Raw genomic sequence first — 18,409 nt, 5'->3', positions numbered from 1 at the left:
TGTAGAACACATGCATTTATAAATTAAATGTCCACCTTCTATTTTTTATCTTTAGTGATACAAAGACATCACCTAATGGGAGAGATATGAAAAGACAGAATAAGTGAGAGCAATGTTCACTACTGAACTGAATGAAGCACCAGCTTCTAATTTGTTCCAATGAAAAAAAAATCCAACTCTATGGTATATTAACTTCTCCTAAAAATTTATTATGAGCACTTTGTAACTATGACATGCTTTTTGCATTATAAAATTACTCAAATATTAAATTTACTTAAATATTTGAATGTCTTCTAAAATGATAATAAAAATGCTTTTACATTTCAAACACTGCTATTGCTAATACATTTATACAGAGAATGTCACCATATATTTTTATCAATACTACTCACAAAATTAAAAATAGATTAATCACTGGAAGAAAGTAAACTTCCACATCCCTTTCCAAACATTAACTCTTACCTCTGCATTTTCATGGCCTTCCAGGGTCATACAAATATCCAGATCACTATCACGAAATCCAAATCCATTCTTAGAAGAGCCAAATAAGCACAATCTTGCCTTTTCTAAGCAAAGAAAAACAAAAGTCAAAAGTTTAAAATTAGCAGGATAAAGGAGTCTCCTATTAACTACTTATGGCCTAACACAAGATGATCCTATCCACATCTCTGACTTAAATTACCGACCATTGACAGATACACTGAGAAATTCCAAAACGTTCAAATAAAGCCCAGATCTTTTGCCCAAGTTCCCATACCCATGTATCTAACTGCTTCTTTCATTTTTCACAGACATCATGAATTCAACAAGTCTAAACTAAACTATCAACTTTGCCTTAAACCTACTATTATTCCTATAATGCCTTATTCTCAGCAAACAGTCTCATTGACTCAATTGCCCAAGGTAGAAAGTAGAAAGTACATGTGATTCTTAACACCTCTCTCTCAATTATCACATCCAAACAACCACCAAGGCCTTTAGCTTCTTCCAACTTAACTTTCTCATAAATTCATCCACTTTTATTCATTTGCAACATTATTACCAATAGTTAAGATCAATACTTAGAGATCTACGTCTTGGAAATAAACTAGATCTTTCAAGGCACAATTCAAATAGTTTTACAAATAAGATCTTAGTACGGAGAATTAATTCTCCTCTAAAAGTGCATCATTAACCCATTATGTCAAATGGGTTAATGACGCACTTTTATGATAAGGTTATCCCTTCATATATAGGGTTGTTCACAACAGGTGACACTTCGAGCTGTGGCTAAAAAGGATCAAATTTTTCTTCCTATTAATTCTTATAGACTACACGTTTAGATAACAGATTCTATATTTTCAAAACTTAATCCTCGAATTCAGTTCTGATACCCTACTTGAAATTGCAACGATAACTGTGAGATATAAAAGAAGCTAAGTTCATGAGCAAATAAAAATGTGCATCAGTTTAATATAGCAGGGATTCAGATTTGGTCAATACTTCACATACTAGCAAATACAATAAAAAATGGAATCTCATAGCACATAACAGAGTATCTTTTAAAAATACAAATTCATTGCAATTATAAATCAACTCTTTATCCTTTTCTAAAATAATTGGCCACAGAATTCTTGATTCTTCACTCCCATACCCAAAACCTGATCCTTCTGCTATTTTTGCCATCTCAGTTAAAAAGCACCACCCAACTATTGAGATAAACACCTTGTAACTAACCTTGACTCTTTCCTTTTTCTCACATAATAGATTAGCAAATCCTAGTGGCTCTTCATTCAAAATATATCCTAAACCTGACCACTTCTCATCTATTCTTACAAATCACTGTTATGTCTCATCTGAAATTATGCAACAGCCTCCTAAATGTTCTGCTTGCTTCTATTCTCATGAACCTACACTGTTCTCTCAGATCATGTCACTTAAGTGTTAAAACCCTCCAGCTTCTCAACTGACATTCAAAATTCAAAGACTTCTGCCAATATCTATAAGACTCTAATGATCCAATCTCTAGGCCACCTTCTCTGACTTCATCTTTCTATTACAGTCTACCTTACATACTCCACCCCGGCCACACTGACTTCTTGGCTGGCCTTCAAACATGCCAGACATAATCCTGTCTTGAAGTATTTATATTTGCTGTTTATTCGCTCTAGAATGTTCTCTCCTTAGACATTCATATAACTTGTTCCTTCATATTATTCATGACTCTGCTCAAATGTCACCTTATCAGAGATAACTACCATAATACCCCATTACTATCATTTTAACTCTTGTACTTTAATAGCATTTATTATTTCCTGATGTTACATTATATACATCTCTTTTAGTTGACTGTCTCCCCCTCCTAATACAAGCTTCATGAGAGCAGGTTTCACCTCTTTTATTAGCACTGTACCCCCAGCACCTAGAATAGTACCTAACATATAACATTAAATCAACACTTTTTAAATAAATGAATGAAATCAGACCAGGTGACTACAATAACAAAAGCAATCAATTTTTAACATATGACATACCATCATATTCTTTTTGAATAAACTTTTCCAAGCCAATTAAAATTTGCTCCCTGTTGTGTTGTTCAGAGAAAGGTGGTGATAACTCATCTAAGTTAAAAAAAAAAAAAAAAAGGGAAAAGTAAGGAAAACGGAATCTGAAAATATCTTCAATTTTTTACCCTATAAGTTTTACTTAAAATTTCTTCATTATCTGCTGACTTCTCTAACTACAAAATCATAAATGTTACTAGAGAAGAAAGGGGCCGGCAAACAGCAAAAAAATAATAATTTTTATAGATCTATGTACATTTCACATGATCATTTTCCTTATGATATTTACAAAATATATTTACTTCTACAAATTATTTAATATCATTTTCTTTAGACATTCCACTCTCTCCCATATACAAACTTATTTTTCCCTCTTGTTAAGACTATATTTATATTGTTACACTAGGCATCTGACACATTCAAATCTAACAGATGCCACAAATGCCCCATCAGAATCGACATCTTCCCTGTCAGCTGCTTTTACCTAAACACAGTTTTCAAGGACCTCTCCTTAACTGAATTTTCTTAGTTCTCCAAACTGCTTGCTAGTTTAGTTTACTGTTCTTTCAGTTTTTCAGTTATTTCATTTATATTCATTCCATTTTTCCAAATAAGATCATATATTCCTTAAGAATAGTTCTTTTTTTTCTATCTGCTCCTCCAGATTCATCCCCAAGAATACAGTAATAGGAAAAAAGCAGTAATTAACTGTAATGAATTCAACAAATATTCAGCTTTTGAAAAATAAATGTAACATCAGTGGTTGCAAGTTAAACAAATGAAATATAGGTAATTATTTTTTTCAGTGTGAAATTATTCTGTATGATACTTTAATGGTAACACGACATGATGCACTTTCAAAACCCATAGAATTCGGCAGCACAAAGAGTTAAACTTCACTGTATACAAATTTTAAAAGCTCATCTAGGAGGTTGGGGAATCTCAGAATGGAATGCAGGCTATAACTAAAGAATCTAATTGTATTACAAATGTATAAGACAACTTAGCTCAAGAGAGTTGGGGCAAAAGTGCTAAGCTAAGGAACTTTGAAAACAAGTAGAGTCGTAAGACTAAGAGCAAAAGGAACTGCACATACGCACTGTACTCTGACTGATAAAAGTTGTTTCCCATAGGAGTACAGGATAACAGTTCTGATAATGCTATAGAAATATACTTAAATGGAACAATTAAATAAATGGGTGGCAGATAGTGGGAGCCAGATTTTTCACTGTTAGAATAGAAAATTTAAAATAAGCAAGGAAAAATAAGCAGGGAGAAAAGGCTACAATGAATCATGTGGTAATGTTAGAGCTGAAGACTTCAGTACAAAGTAATGTTTAGCTTAATATAGATAAGATGGTTACATACAAAAATTACACACACACACACACACACACACACACACACACACACACACACAGGTTAGTACACACACATAAATTTTCTTGCTCAGAGAGCCCCTAGAAGCAACATTACCCAGTGATAACAAGCACCCTAGCATCCAGATCTTGGTTTCTAATACCATTCTCCAATAAAAGGAATCAGGGCTTTTTGAAGAAATGTCTAATTCTAGGACTGGGCAGGAAATGTATACATGATGAGCCCAGAGCATCATGTGATACCAGAAAGTACGGAAGTGCTAATAAACAAACAGAAAACATACACTGATGGGGGTTTATCACAGGGACACATGAACCAACTGAGAGAGTTCCCAACAGGCAAATATGGAACAATTTGAGCAACAAAATAAAGTGGTACTGGATTAAAATCCAAAATACAAAATATATATTAAGAAAACGGAATAAATAAAAACCAATGTAATGAATTATATCTTAATAAAGCTGCTAAAAATAAAAATGTGCCGTGATCCAGCCATTCAACTCCTTGTTATTTAACCAAGAGAAATTAAAGCATATGTCCATACCTAAACCCATACGAAACTTCATTGCAGATTTATTAGTAATAACCAAAATTTAGAAACAAACCAAATATTCATCAACAGGTGAATAGTAAATTGTAGTACATCCATACAATGGAACATAATTCAGCAATAAAATGAACTGAACCATCACTGATACACACGATATGGATAAATCTCAAAATAATAATGCTAAGTGAAAGAAGCCAGACCACCCGCCCCCCAAAAAAGTGTATGTTATGTGATTCTATTTATATAGAACTCTAAAATATGCATACTAATCTATAGTAACAAAAAGCAGGTAAGTGATTGCCTGGCAGGAGGTGAAGACAGAAAAAGATAGGAAGGAGAGATTACAATGGGGCACTAAATGTTACAAAAGAAATTTTATCTTACCTAGGACACAGCAAGTAATTAAAAAATGCTTGCTGAGTGAAAGTTTATCCCAGGTATACCATAAATGTTTGTTGAATAAGGTATATAAGGCTTTCCCCAAAGTATTTTTATAGCTTTACCTCTCTCTATTGCCTTTCTTACACTCTACCAAATCTAAGGCAATTATTCTCCAAAACAAATTAAACACCCTATTATTCATAATCTCCTATATCTGAAATTGCAGTTCAAGATCTAAATCAAATGCCACATCATCAATTCTAATTCCTCTGATTCCACTCCAGTGGATGTGGCTAGTAAAACTGAAGAACTTAATTTTTCATTTTATTTAATTTTAATTAAGCCACACACATGAACCCTGTATTCCTGTTGGCATTTACCACAGTGCCCTGCACACAGCAGGTATTTAATAAATATCTATAGTTAGATCTCTATTCAAAAACCTCTACCAAAACAAATGTAAGTAAATTGCTTTTAAATAGGAAAATAGTCAAAGCCTATGAAAGAATCAAGTCTCAGTAGTTCTAGTAATAAAAGACTTACCAAAACATCTTTTACATACTAAATCAAGTATTTCCCGAAATCGATTTGTCATTGGTGGTAGAGGTTTTAGGTCAATTTTCCTGAAATCCTCCGGGCAATCATTTTTTGAATGACCATCCTTTTTGCAGATGCTGCATACTATTGTTGGTGGCTATAAAAAGTAAAAAAAAAAAATAATACAATAAAACTATTGAGAGACTTCATCATTACTTAGAAAGCAGGTCCAAAAAGAATATTTCATGTAACCCAATTCTGATAACCTGTGCTTTCAAGAGGCAGGGGGAGGATATTAATAAAATGCTGTGTTAAAAACATATTTTGAGCCAACTACTTTAACCTTTTTCCCCCACTAAAATGATATTATCAAGGATTAGCTTTACTGAAGATATAAAATACAAGAAGATGCAAAAGGTATGTATTAATTAAAACAGTTTGATCAGCTCCCAAATGAAAAACATGCATTATATTTTCATCTACTAAGATCTTTAACAAAGTAGATAAGTCACATGTTGCTTAACGATGGGGGTATGTTCTAAGAAATGTGCCGGACAGGTGATTTCATAGTTTTGAGAACATCACAGAGTACACTTACACAAACCTAGATAGTACAGCATACTGTACACCTAGGCTATAGTGTATAACCTATTGCTCCTAGGATACAAACCTGTACAGTATGTTACTGTACTAAATACTGTAGGCAACTGTAACATATTGGTATTTGTGTATCTAAGCAAAGGTATGGTAAAAACAGTAAAAATACAGTATAAAAAAAGTATGTGTGTGTGCATTTGAGGGGGAGGGGGAGGGATGTGGATGGAGGCACTGCTGGAAGAAGAGTATATAGACATCAGGAGGAGGTAGGGAGGAAGAAAGAGAGGGAAAAAAGAGAAGGGGAGAGAAAGGGAGAAGAGAGATAGAAAGAGACCCTGAGAGATAAAGCTTGAGATAATGAGTGGGAGAAGAAAGGGGAGAGGGAGAGGGAGGAAGCAGACTAGGAGGAAAGAGATGAAGAGAAAGAGGGAAGGGAAGTAAGTGTGTGCAAAAGTGTGTGTGTGCGTGGTGCTTATGTGTGCAGCGGCTGGCACAGGCAGCTCCAGGCTCCCTCCTCCCAAGCTCTTGCTCCTCACCAACTCCAGCCCCATCAGTGGGCAGGCACACAGATGGTGGACGGCAAGCTCAGCCTCGTCTATTTAAAGCACCCAGAGCTAGCAGTAAGAAAATTCAACGATGTAGTTGGGTCTAACCTTTTCTTTCAACATCAAAAACAAACATTTTGTTTATAATCCATTATAATCTTATGGGACCACCATCTTATATAAAGTCCTTTGTTGACCAAAATATCATTATGTGGTGCATGACTGTATAAAGAAATTTCAAGTGGTATCTTTCATTTCCCTCTATTTCTATCTGCAGAAATTTATTACATTAATGTAATTTATTACATTAGCATGGTACTCAAGAAACTGCTTTTAAATAAGAAAATAGTCAAAGCCTATGAAAGAATCAAGTCTCAGTAGTTCTAGTAATAAAAGACTTACCAAAACATCTTTTACATACTAAATCAAGTATTTAGTATGTAAATACTTGATTTAGTATGTAAAAGATGTTTCACAATAAATTACAATAATGTAATTTATTATATTAGCATGGACTCAAGAAACCAAACTATAGAGCTGAACTCTAAAATTAAATTAGCTTCCTACAAGGAACAACTCTAATGCAATAGCCACAAACTTAAACTTTAAACCCTATGCCACCATTTTAAACATATTCCAAAATACTACCAGACAGGTAGCTAAAACAGTAAAAATTTATCCCAACTACTTGAAAATACACATATGGTTAAGAAGAGCATTACTCTTTTCATTATTGTAATGTGCCTGGATCCTAGAGACAGCATATTCCTCCAGGGTTAGCCTGGACATTTACCTATCCATGAACTCTGATGCAAATTATATACAGAAACCTCTTTTTGTGGAAATGCTGTGCTATAGGCTAATTAGCAAGCAGTACAACAGAAATTTCATAAGCTTTTCAAAGGTTTATTTTTGACATATTTATCCGAAAATTCTAGAAATATGTTACAGATAATTTTTTAAAAATTAAAATTGGAGAAATAGTTACCCTAAGTTTCCAGGGGGAAAAAATAGCATAAAGTAGAAGTAATGTAAACTGCAGGTATATAAGTAAGAGGCTTTTCTAAAAATCTGTCATTTATTTCATCCTTTCAATAGTCCATTATGTCCTAAATACTGCAACCTAAACAAAATGCAATAGATGTATCTTTACAAAGAATGATGAAACACAGCTTACTAATTAGGTAAAAGTTAAAGCTGTCAATAAGTAATTAATGATAAAACAATAAAACTGAATGACTTTCCAGTTTTTTTTAATAACCCCCTTGGTTTACACATGATCTATATAATCATTTTTTCACCCTGGGTGCTGATAATATTCCAATTATGTATAATGTACCTCGAAGCAATGTGACTTAGCTAGAACTTTCCTTTATTAACAAAGTAGTTATTGCTTATTTTCTGTTCAATAAAATGTTTTGTTTTCTATAATTATCGAGGTAAAATTCGGACTATGCCAATTTAAAAGTAAAAAAGGTAAGTTATAAGAGACATGCCAAAATACAAAGAGAAGCTCAACGGCTGAGAGAGAATCTGGATTCTTCATTTTTTTGGTTACTGATCTTAGTTTTCACTTAACTATCTAAGTTTATATTCCATCCCTCAACCACCCTACTCCCCACTAAAACAGTTTTTTAATAGAATACTATTATATTCTCATTTGTGGAAGAAAAATAATCGTCATGTATTAAAAAAATAAAAATTTAAAATACATGTTGCCTTTGCCAAACTGATTTTCACAAAATATTCGAATAATCCTTTCATACACACACACACACACACACACACACACACACACACACACACACACACACACACGGGAAAATGAAGCAAACCAACTAATAGTAATAGAGTGCTGAAACCTTTTGGAGTTTTATATACATTCTTTAAAGGCAACTATTAGCAAAAATGCAGTAAGTAAAATTAAAATACACACTAAAATATCATTCCAAAACAACTATTATAGAAGCTAACAGTACATTTCTGAATCTAAAAACTATAGTCATACAACCACCACAAAATCTTATTGCTTACAAACTGTATCCTACCTTGCCAGAGGTTAAAATAAACTTATCAAACACATAATGTAATTCTTGAGTGGGGTGGTTATCATCATCATTAAGGTCAGACGCATCTTCTGTAGCTTTGCAGTTGTAAGAGGTAGCAGATGTGTGGGTGCACGCAATCTGATGTGAACTCTCTGTTTCTAAATTTGACCTACAGTCTGTACCAGCAGATTCATTTGGGTCAATGGACTTATAATCAATGCAATTACACTGGCTGAGCTCCTTTTTTAAACAAATTTCTAAAGGTGCTAAATCATCTTGTTTCTTAACTGATTTTGGCTCTAATTCACTGCCTTCACTGGTAGAAAGAGATGAAGATTCCTGTCCATGTTCAGCCAAAACCAGTTCGTTTACCAACAAACTGTCATCTTCAGTAATACATCTCTGTGATGTACATTCCATTTCATCATATTTATCAGGCTGACTTCTTTCTGCATTCATTTTTTCTGTGCTTTTCGCAAGTTGAATGCAACAATTGGATGCTGTACTGTCAGACTTCCCTGGCTTCTTATTGCTTATTTTCCCCTTCTCTTTCTTCATGGAATCCACTGTAGAATTTTTTGCATCCTTCCTCTGAGGACAGGCAAAATATCGATAAGCTGCCCTGAATCTCTCCACAACATATTCATAAACAAGCTGGCTGTTTAAGCTCCGTGCAACATTCCTCTTAACTGAAAATGGATCTAGTAAAAAAGGAAATGGTTAGTAATTAAGTATCTACTAACAAACTAAATTTCCAAGCTTATGCAAACAGATCTTAACTGCTAGATAGTCAGCAGAGCACATTTTCCCAAAGTTTTTCTAAATTAAAGTCCCAATGAGAGTTCCTGCAAACTGAGTAGGGGAACTACAATAGTACTATCTTTTCCTTTGTTTCTGTCACAAATAAAAACTGAAAGGAAAAGAGAGAAAAGAGTAAAATAAGGTAATTAATGAGATGATGGCTGAGGAGTCTGATTCAGTAATTATACAGTTTCAATGATGAAATTACTAGAAAAAGCTATGGCATTATGCCTCCCTATACTGTCAGTGAATGAAAGATTTCAAGCCACAGCACCCATTAATAATTTTCATCTCTTGTCATACTATTTTTTAGTTACATATTCCTTACATTTTAAACAAATGAAATCTAACCTAAAATTCTCAAAGCCTCAAATTTAAAAAGTACTGACTTTCAGATTTAACTTTAGTGAGATCAGAAAATTAAAGAGAAAAAGGAAAATAGAAGAGCAGAAAGAGACCTAAGAAAGTAAAAATTAAACCAAACTTTAATCCAATCTAAAAAGGCCATGCTAAAAAGGCTTGCATCAATTCAAACTTCTAAAAATGTTTATGGATTTTTGGATTTTACAAGCCTTAAATACGCCCCAAAGGAAAAGAAAAAAAAAGCACCACCCAAAAGACAATACACATTTTCTCCACTACTAAAGATCATTAAGTAAAAAGATTAACAAGTCAGGCTTCAGATTGTTATGGCTGAAGCAACTGTTAGGTTTTGCTGAATGTGTAGCCTAAACAGATTAAAATGACGGCCAGAAATTTAATTTCCTATCTATAAAAAGTGAGTGAAATTTGTGGAATTTAAATTTTTGATTAAGAATTTAGAAGTTATTCTATTATTTTCTATACCTATAAAGATCTTAATGATCTTGGAATGTGATGTGAAATCTTATCTGTCAACATCAATTGTTCTTTTTTCCTTTAGCTTAGACACATTTAACAGATGAGGTACTTTAGAAGACAATAAACTGGATTTTAAAATTATAGCTTAACATAATTTTATAACACAAATTTATTCAAAAAGATCTTATAGCATTCATATAACTATTGTATTTTTCTATATTTTTAAAATTTTTCATAATCAAAAATTAAAAATAAAGGCATGTAAATAAGCTAATAATCCTAACCAACATATTTATAGATTGGAAAGCTTTAAGTATTAATCCTATAAAATGATAATGGACTGGATAAAGAATTTATCTAAAATATATAAAGACAACCTAGTGGCATATATAGCACTACAAAGCCAAGGGATAAAATTGATAACAAACAGATGATGAGTGGCACACAAAAAAATATTCTCCCAATGAAATATAACATATCATCTCACCTTCAATGGCTATTCGTCTTTTAGGCCAGTTTTTGTTTTCTCTTGTTAAAATGTCTTTTATTCGTACACATATGACATATTCCTCCAAAGCAAAATCCAGTGTGTAAAATTTTAGCAGCTCTAACCATAATTGTCCCAGGGATACCTGATTTGGTGTTTCCAATGTTAAAGGAGACTGGAAAAGAAAAAATACTTTCCATTTAAGCTTGATGAAACTATAGAACCATTTAATTTTGTTTAAAAAACTTTAGAGATCACCTTTTCAAAAACTGAGGCATAAAGGAGTAACTTGTCAAAAAGCAGTTTGTAGCATAGCTGGGAACAGAGTCCCAAGTTTACCGACTCTTAGAATTCTGTGTTCTTTCCACTAAACCAGTGATTCTCAACTATGACTGCACATTAGAATCACAGTGGGAGTATTAAAATACACTAATACCTGAGTTATACACCACTCCTACCTCCCATATCCTTCTCAACATTCTAATTTAATTGACCTGGATGATGGGCTGGGCACTGGGATTTTTAAGCTCCCTAAGTGATTCTCATGTGCAGCTAAGGTTGTAAACCACTGTATAACAACTATAGCTCCTCACTATAGTAATTAATTTTAAAATCTAAGTAAATGTCCTGGGCTTTCAAAAGCTAATTCCTTCATTTGACAAACATTTACTTAGAACCTAGTATGTCCCTTGCATTGTGCTGGGAATATAAAAAAATGAGAGCTCATACTTATACATAATGCTCATCATGTATCATCCACTCTTCTAAGTGCTGTGTATATAATAACTACTAATCCTAATAACTCTATGAAGTAGATACTACAGGGCAAAAATCTGACTCAGGACCACCTGGCTACTAGGTCTATGTTGCTAATCACTATAACATAATTCATAGACTATTAGAAGCAAAAGAGAGAATTTAGCAATTACAGTAAAGGTTAGACACTAAAATGGGCTGCTAATGCAGAATGGCAGGGGGTTTTAACAGAAGTAGTAATACCTGAATTCTAAAGGAATTAGTTAAAGACTGGCTAAAAAATGACCACTAAGGAGCATAAAGGCATGAAAACAAGTCACTCGTTCAATTCTGCAACTATTCAGTGAGTGCCTACTATGTGCCATACACCTGAGAAAGACCCAAGCGGGGGGAAAAAAAGATTTTTGCCGTAGTGGAGCTTACTTTCCAGAGGAAGAACACAATAAACAACAAATTTAAGTAAACTGCACAGTAAGTTAGAAAAAAAGTTCTGTGTAAATAAGGAAAAGTCAAGTAGGTTTAGTAAAGGGAATGGGAGTATAGGAGCAGATGGTTTCAATAGTAAATAGAATGGTCAGGATAAGACTCGTTGAGAAGGTATGATTTTAAGAAGAGAGAGAAGTGTTCGAAAATTGTTCTAGGAACAGAAAACAGCAAACACACTAGTGTGACTAGCTTCAAAAAGAAAACTAAGAAATCCAGTGTCTTAGAGATGGGGGAGAAGAGAAAAGAAAAACAAAGTCCTAGCCAGTAAGAACTCCTTGGCTTTTATTCTAAATTAAATGAGGAGCAACTGAAGCATTTTGGGTGTGAGCCAGGTAAAGATCATGATCTGACCTTTCTGTTTTATGGGGTTTTTTTTTGAAAGAACTATTCTGATTGCTGTGTTGAAAATAGACTATAAGGGGCAAAGGCTGATGCAGGAAAACTTATGATAATGTTATGAAAGTAATCCGGGTCAGAGATGATGATGGCTAGCACCAGAAGTTAACAGTGAAGTGGTCAAATTCTGGATATACTTTGAAGTACAATGACAGAAATTCCTGACAAACTTGGTATGAGGTATGAAAGAGAGAAGTGAAGGGTAACTCCAATGTTTTTGACTGAGCAACTAAAAGGATTTAGTGCCATCAACTGAGATGGAAAACTGAATGTTGAGCAAGGGGAAGACCATGAATTCAGTTTTAGATACATTAAGTTTAAGACATGTACTAGACATCTAAGTAGAGACATTATATAGGCAGTTGGAGATATAATTATAATGTTCAGGAGACAGATTTGGCTAAAGATTTAAATTTGGGAGTCATCATCATACAGATGGTACTTAAAATCCATGAGATTAGATGAGATCACCAAGGGAGTGTAGATTTAAAAAAAGGGGGCAGGGGGCGGAATGGTTCCATAGTGTAGCAGTTAGCACATCTACTTTACACGCAGAAGGTCCTAGGTTCATGCCCCAGTGGAGCCACAGTCCATGGTCTATGGCCATGCCACTTTGAACAAGCCCGGTGTCTGATCTCGGAAGCTAAGCAGGGTCAAGCCTGGTTAGTACTTGGGTGGGAGGCCACCTAGGAAGACCAGGTGCTACAGGCATAAATAATAATAAATAAATGAATGAATGAATAAACAAACAAACAAATAAATAAAGAGGAAGGAGAATCAAAGAATGAGCCCTGAAAAGGGGGAATCAAGGATTGACCCTTGGATCACTCCAACATTAAGAGACTGGAAAGGCGAAACTAGCAAAGCAGACTGAGAAGGAATAATCAGCCATGGGTGTGGTGTCCTGAAAGCCAAATTAAGATATTTTTCAGAGAAGGAAATAATAAACTGGAAAATGTTGCTGATAAATCAAAGAATAAAATAAAAATTGAGAAATTATCATTAGATTTAGCAACACAGAGGATATTGCTATAATAATATGAGTTCTGGCAGATTGATAAGGGTTCAAAGGCTGATAAGTTAAGAGGAAACAAAGTAGTTGAAAATAATGAATACAGACAATTCTTTCAAGTAGTTTTACTGCAAAAAGGAGCAAAGGAATAGTTGAGAGAGAAAGTGGTGTTGAGATTTTTCTTTAAAATGATAGAAATAAAGCATTTCATTAATCTAAAAAAGATTCAGTAGAGAATGAAAAATTGGTTACTTAGGAGGGAAAGAGAATTGCTACAGCAATGTTCTGGAATAGACAAGAACAGTTGGGACTGAATAACAAGTGGAGAAAATAACTTTAGAGGGCAACATGGGAGGTTCCCTTATGAAAGCAGGCAGCAAGGCAGAATATAGGAGTGCAGATAGTGGTAGATGGTGGTGAGAGTAAGTAAAAGTTTTCTTTTTGATCATTTCAGTTTTCTCAGTGAAGTAATAAGCAAGATCTTCAGCTGAGAACTGGTGGTTTGAGGAGAGAACAGAAAGTAGTCTAGAAAAGTGAGAGAGTTGAATGGACTAGGAACATATGTACAGGGAACTACATGAGCAATGATTTCAGTAATGTTCACATTTCTGTAGTACTATGTCTGTCTACTTCAGAAGCAGAAGACCACATGCTTCTGGAGGACGCAATCCATGGATATTCAACTTTGGTTCTCTAGCACTCAAGCTAATGGCTGGCACTTAGCAGGTCCTTAATAAATAAATGCTGAATGATTAAATAAACAAGTCATCTCCTAAAGGAGCACAGGACCTTTATTTCTCCATCAATCTGGCAATATAATTCCCATATGCTCAAGTTTTGGTCACAAGCAAACTTCTGAAGGAAATTTTCCTTGTCTAAATGAAAAGATACAAAGAATTACTATTACATGATTCAAACACTAGAAATCTTCCAAAATGAGTGGTAAATTAGGGAATCTCCATACTGAAAAACTAAACCAGATCAACCCCTCACTTTACAGATGAGGAAAATGAGGCCAAGAGTCTTACTCAAGGTCAGTCATTCTACTATTAAAATAGCTTCAATTGAAAGCATCACAAATTCTACAGATAGAAAAGCCAAAAACAAAGATAAAAAAGCTTACTTTGCCATGTTTTTCCTTCATGGCATTACTTTGGTTGTCTGTTTCTGTCTTCTTGGTATCATCTTTTGGTTGGTCTGCCTTAGCTTTGTTTTCCTCAGCAATTGAGTTTTTCTCAGTTGCACTACTTGAATTATATTCCCACTTCACAAACTTCTCTTCTACTATGCCCTTCAGCTGAAAGTCATCCATTCTTTTTGGGTCAAAGCCTTCAATCTATATAAAAAGGCATTCCAAATTGGTAGTGTAAAAATTATTTAAAAAAAAAAAAAAAAAAAAGATGGACAAACAGACAAACCAGAATTCTAGCTTAAATATACACGTCATGCTTACCCAACTTCCAAGTAAACAAGGAAGAAGAGGGGGTTTTCTTTGTTGTAGAAAAAACATCACCATTAAAGCAAAACAGTAAGAAGGGATTCCGCCATCAGTTTGGGAGTCAATATAGCACAACTGCAAAATGAAGGGGGAAAAGTACCACCATTTAGCTTTCTTTAATTTTCGTTGTTCCCCTCACAACAAAAGTAGGAAGGAGAGCTGTAGTAAGGTTAGAGTGGATATGGGAGGGACTTTTTTTCCCCTACCAAAATCATTATAAAAAATAATTAAATATAAATATATACTTATATAAAATATAAGGAATGACTTGAAATCTCAACACCTTAAAATAATAATTAACATACTGATGGCTATCCTTCTATTCATTTTTTTTATTGCATATAAAGATGCATGTACATTTTAGTTAAATGAAATCATATCATACATAGTGAGTGCCTTTACTGTGGATACTTTTTAAAAATATTATTTTCTTATCTTGCTTTTACTTCTGCCTCATGTTAAGAATCTTCTATGTATTTCTGGGCTATCTATTCTGTTCCACAGATCTATTTGTCTATTCCTATGCCAATGGTACACACTTGACTAAATCAGTTTTATAGTGGTAGAGTTGGTCCCCCTTAACTAATCTTCTCTTTCTGAGTTCTTCTGGCTATTCTCAAACATTTATTCTTCCATACTAACTTTAAGATCATTTTATCAACTTTTTAAAAACTCTTAGTAATTCAAATTAAAATTACATTTGAAAATTTAAGGTTATTTTACATTTTAAGGATACCATCTCCCTAAGAACTTGGTATCTTTGCATTTTCCAAAAATTTACATGTTGTCATCAGTCACTCACTTCCCTTCAACTCTCATATCCAATGCCTCTGGCAAGTCCTGCCTCCAAAACTTATCACAAATCTGTCTGCTTTGCTTCAGATCCACTCTAACCTTACTAAAGATAACCATAATTACTTTCTCCCAACATATTATGATTTATGATACAGGTTACTGCAGGAAAAAACCTGAATTACCTTAAAGATTGGGTACTTTTTTCTTCTGTTCCACTCACCTTAGCCCAATAGCGAAAGGCTAACACCAAGGGAATAAAGACAGGTTCCTTTTTGCCAAGAGCAGCAAGTAAATCAGTAGTGAGGCATGCCATATCATTTCCTGCACTCACTCTACAAAGTAAACCACTGTGAAGGAGAAATAAATGAATTTTACTGTATTAATACCTTAAAAACTAGAATACTTCAAATCCTGTGGCTGTCCTTTCCAGTCACCATATTTCGATACCTAAGAAGCTATAATAAAAACCGATGTTTTAACTTAGAGCTAACTGAAAACTATGTGTCAGCTCCATTACTAGAGTTCCATGTAAGTTAAACATGTTTTAAATGTTCACTAGTACTTTAAAATAAATTTCAACCTCATTTAGTATTTAAGTTCATGAGAAATTAATTTCAAAAGCAGCATGATTCACTAAAATTTGACTTATAACAGAGAAAAGGCACTGATCTTGCCAACATCAAATAGTACAACATACCTTCTTAGTTCATTTTTTTGTTTGTACGTGATAAAACAGAAAAATGAAATTGTGAACTAATTAGCTGTACTTTTACACTCTAATTTTTTCCTATCCCAGCTTTCATGATTTTATTGATATACAATATTCAGATCAGAGATTAGGTAAAATTTACATATAACCCACAAGTAATGCTTAAATGTAAATGAAAACAGGAGCTACTTTAAATGGGGTAACAAAATTGTAGTAGAGATATTTTGGTGGCAGGGAGAAAAATGTATCTGAGGTTTTCAGACACAATCTGACACAATGTGATGGAAAAAATAGTAGAAGTCAGAATACCTTCATTCCAATTCTGATTTTCCCCCCAAATAATGTGAACTTGGACAAACCATTATTTGTCCTCCAGATCTCAATTCTCTAGTTTAGAAAGTATGGAAGTTGAGCTAAATTTCTATGGATCTTCCTAGCTTTGAATAAGAAAATATAGTAATCTTAAAATATAAGATATACAGGTTAATAATCAATAAAAGAACACTTTATTATTTCTGTACTGTTTCCATGTTTCCCACATTGATCTCGAATAGGATCATTTGATTCCTTTTTCAAATGTACTTCGCTCTCTCCATTCTATAAACATCTGTCTACAAAGGAAAGATTAGTCTTAACAACTTTCAATTTCAGTGAACTAAAAACTAGATTCTGATAGACTATAAGCTTCCTGAGAAGAGAGGCTATGTCTTATCTATGTTTGTATCCCTACAGCAAAGAGGTATCTAACATATAATAAATATTCAATACTGTTGGGTAAAAATACTTGAGAAAAAAAATGAAAAGTTCCGCTTCAGAGTATTTTATTTTTAACTGGTAGTTCTATTTCTTGTTCGCATGCTTTTACTCAGCAGGCTATGTTAATAAATAGAACCTAGCTTAGTCATATTAATCCAAGGAGAAATCTAAAACAAAAATTTTGTCACTGGGAGATGGTCACTGCATTTTGGATGGTGCTATTTTAAAAAAAAAACAACTTTATTTTCTCTTCATTGTTACCAACCTTTTCCGTTCTTTGCACACCACAACAGGAACTTTAGCATGAAAATCAGATTCCACATCTACATATAACACTAATAAGGAAAAAAGAAAAAAAATAAGCTAACAACATCAATATCTCTAAAATGTTTATTCTAAGGTAAGCATTAAGCATTAGTTTCCTTCTAAAAATCATTCTCATTGCTTCTGTGGGATAATCCATTCTTCTCGTTATGAGCATCAACCTAACAATCTCTTACCTCTAGGTGCCATTCGCTACATATCACACCACAATCGCAGTCTCGAATACTGTCTGAAAATTATAATCACCTTAAGAAGATATGTTTTAACATCCCTCAAAGTTTGAATATACCCACATAAGTATATAATCTAGTCAAAGTTGTTAAACCTCCATAGATACAGCAAACAGAGGACATCAATTACTTCTGAGGGCTATTTCCACAGGAGTCACAAAATTAGAACCTACAATGTTTTGACAAATTAGTTCTTTTAAATATCCTTACACGTAAAAGGCTATCTCTGCTGGCCCCATTTCCTGTAAACACATGAAGTCTGCCCAATTAAAACTCCTAAGGAAGGACCAAGAGGTTGAAACGTACTTCCACTCTGAAGTCCATCTCTACATCTCTAAGGTAGGCCCCATGCCATAAACATCTAATCTAAATAAAAATAGGTGGATTCACATTTTTTTATCTGACATTTAAAAAAATGTCTCAGTAGTATTTGTTGGAATTATTAATTTCTTCAAACAACATGTGCTGAAGACCTATTATGTCAGGAGTTACATTATGCATGGTGGATATGAAAATGAACAAGACAAAAAGCTCAATTAGGGGTTTGAAAAATATATTAACTAATAAATCCTGTAGATGACAGGATCGTGGTCTTTAAAGAATACAATGAGGGCATAAGGGAAGGAATAAGCAATTTTACAATTAGACTAAATTTTGTAAATCTATTCTATGTGACTTAAGATGATCTATTCATGTATTTTACTGGAAAGTCATTTAAAATATTACTGCTAGGTTGAT

General features: G+C 33.7%; 1 protein-coding gene across 11 annotated transcripts in view; it reads right to left on the bottom strand.

Moving 5' to 3' along the window:
- The window catches only part of ZCCHC11 (zinc finger CCHC-type containing 11), a 101,912-nt gene that overhangs the window by 25,664 nt on the left and 57,839 nt on the right, over window positions 1-18,409 (bottom strand). For 10 of the 11 annotated variants that reach the window (XM_023536783.1, XM_023536786.1, XM_023536784.1 and 7 more), the window contains exons 9-17: window positions 17,383-17,452; window positions 15,873-15,999; window positions 14,813-14,932; window positions 14,483-14,695; window positions 10,710-10,884; window positions 8,582-9,282; window positions 5,398-5,548; window positions 2,514-2,600; window positions 463-566 (exon numbers count right to left, since the gene is read on the bottom strand). In XM_023536783.1, the coding sequence (XP_023392551.1) occupies window positions 463-566; window positions 2,514-2,600; window positions 5,398-5,548; window positions 8,582-9,282; window positions 10,710-10,884; window positions 14,483-14,695; window positions 14,813-14,932; window positions 15,873-15,999; window positions 17,383-17,452 (1,748 nt within the window). The remainder of the gene's footprint in view (window positions 1-462; window positions 567-2,513; window positions 2,601-5,397; window positions 5,549-8,581; window positions 9,283-10,709; window positions 10,885-14,482; window positions 14,696-14,812; window positions 14,933-15,872; window positions 16,000-17,382; window positions 17,453-18,409) is intronic. The other variant, XM_023536787.1, reaches the window with a different exon arrangement.

The sequence above is a fragment of the Pteropus vampyrus genome, unplaced genomic scaffold (assembly GCF_000151845.1).
Source record: "Pteropus vampyrus isolate Shadow unplaced genomic scaffold, Pvam_2.0 Scaffold170, whole genome shotgun sequence".
NCBI lineage: Eukaryota > Metazoa > Chordata > Mammalia > Chiroptera > Pteropodidae > Pteropus > Pteropus vampyrus.
The sequence above is the reverse complement of the archived record's forward strand: the minus strand, read 5'-3'. Positions and strand labels throughout refer to the sequence as shown.